Here is a 1,989-nt window from a genome sequence, read left to right as displayed (position 1 = left end):
AGCGTGTGGAGACACTGCCCCCCCCCCAGGGATGTGCCGGCAGCTTCCAGCAGCTTCTGGAAGCAGAACAGGTGGACAGGAAGCCACCTTAGCCCCATTGCGCTGCTGGTGGTGGTGGCAGGAGACCTGGGCCCTTTTAAATTGCCTGGGGACGGCAGGTGGGGCTGTGTGCTTTTTGGGGAAAAAAAAGAGTGTTTGGGGGAAGGCTAGTGCCCTCAGATGCCAAGGTGATGGGCATGGCCTGAACAACAGTGCGAGTGTGTGAGGAGAGTGTTTGTGTTGGGGGAGAGTGTCTATGCATTTGAGGGGAGTGTGGGTTTGGGGAATGGGTAGGGGGATGTCTGGGGAAGGGACGTGTATGGATACAGAGGTATTTATGGAAGGGGTGTACGCCTGTGGAGGGGGTATGTATATGGGAAGGGTGTATATGCTTGGCTAGGGATGCGTGTCTGGGTCAGGGTATGGGGTGTGTGTGGCTGAGGTGCTGGGGAGCGTAGTGAGGGCCGCTTGAGCAGTGTCTGCGCTCAGAATTCATACAAACACCAGAACGGCCAGACTGGGTCAGACCAACGGTGGCCAGTACCAGACGCTTCAGCAGGAAGGAACAGACCAGGGCAGTTATCAAGTGATCCAGCCCCTTGTCCAGCCCCAGCTTCTGACAATCAGCGGTTTACGGCCATCCTGAGCATAGGGTTGCCTCCCTGAGCATCTTGGCTAATAGCCACTGATGGACCTATTCTCCCACGCCCCCAGGAACGGATCTGAACCGTTTGTAAATTCCTTCCTTCGCGGGGATTTGACTCCTAGGAGCGAGCGGGGCTGGGAATGGGGTGCGGGGAGAGGGGAAGCTGGTGGAACAGGGGCTGGGGAGGGGAAGGCACCTGGCGGAGGACGGGAGCGGCGGGGCGGGGGCGGGGGGCCGGCCGGGCTGAGTGATGGCGCTGCGGCTCCAGTGAGTGGCTCAGGGAAGCATCTCTCAGCTCCGTGCCGGCCCCGTCCCTTTATAAGGGCTGCAGGCGCCCAGCGCCGGTGCCAGAGCGGCGGGAGCCTCCTCGCCTGGCAGCGCTCGGGAGGAGAAACCGGGGCTCGGCGGCAGCAGCAGGGACCCCCCCCGTTCCCCGGGGAGCAGCGGCGCCACCCATGCCCGGCCGAGACCCGGAGCCGCTGGCCGGCAGCGCCCGAGCGGGCAAGCCCCGGCCGCGGGCGGGGGCGGAGGCGGCGGGCGGCTCGGCGCTGCCCGGGGCCGTGCGGGCGCTGGAGCTGGCCGAGGCCCGGCGGCGGCTGCTGGAGGTGGAGGCCCGGCGGCGGCTGGTGCTGGAGCTGGAGAGCCGCGTGCAGCAGCTGCACCGCGTCTTCGTGCAGGCCGAGCTGCGCCTGGCCGGGCGCGCCGAGAGCCTGGCCCGCCTGGGCAGCGGCGCCGGCCAGGCCCAGATCTACCTGGCGGCCCACGGGCAGCGCCTCAAGAAGAGCCTGCGGCGCTCCCGGAAGGCGCGGCCGCCCGCCCTGCTGGCCTCGGCGCTGGGCGGCTGCGTGCCCTGGGCGGCGGGCAAGCTGCGCCGCGGCCGGGCGGGCGCCCCGGAGCCGCCCGAGTCCCCCTTCAAGAGGAGCCTGCCGGGGCCGCCCCCGGCCTGAGAGCGGAGAGGGGGCGCCGGCCGCGGGGGGGGGGGCAGCTTGTCCTAGCGAGGGGCCCCATCCTGGGTGAGAGGGTGGGGAGGACCCCTGTGCTGGGGGTGGGGCACCTTGTCCTGGGGAGGGGCCCCATCCTGGGTGAGAGGGAGGGGAGGACCCCTGTGCTGGGGGTGGGGCACCTTGTCCTGGGGGGGAAGGACCCCTGGGGGGCACTTTTTCATAGTGAGGGGCCCCATCCCGGGGGGGGGAGGTGCATCCACTTCAGCTGGGACCTGTGGAAGGGAGTGGCTCCCCCTCTGTAGCGCTCTGATCCGGGACCTGGGTGGACCTCACTCAGCAACTGCCTCCCCTGGGCCCTTT

At 68.5% G+C, this 1,989-nt stretch overlaps 1 protein-coding gene across 1 annotated transcript; it reads left to right on the top strand.

Moving 5' to 3' along the window:
- Positions 1-1,140: 1,140 nt before the first annotated feature.
- On the top strand, positions 1,141-1,632 carry TRNP1 (TMF1 regulated nuclear protein 1). Its single transcript, XM_044998208.1, has one exon. The coding sequence runs from the start codon at positions 1,141-1,143 to the stop codon at positions 1,630-1,632; it is 492 nt and encodes a 163-aa protein (XP_044854143.1).
- Positions 1,633-1,989: the final 357 nt, after the last annotated feature.

The sequence above is a fragment of the Mauremys mutica genome, chromosome 23 (genome assembly GCF_020497125.1).
Source record: "Mauremys mutica isolate MM-2020 ecotype Southern chromosome 23, ASM2049712v1, whole genome shotgun sequence".
NCBI lineage: Eukaryota > Metazoa > Chordata > Testudines > Geoemydidae > Mauremys > Mauremys mutica.
Note: the sequence above shows the minus strand (reverse complement) of the source record. Positions and strands in the feature narration are given on the sequence as shown.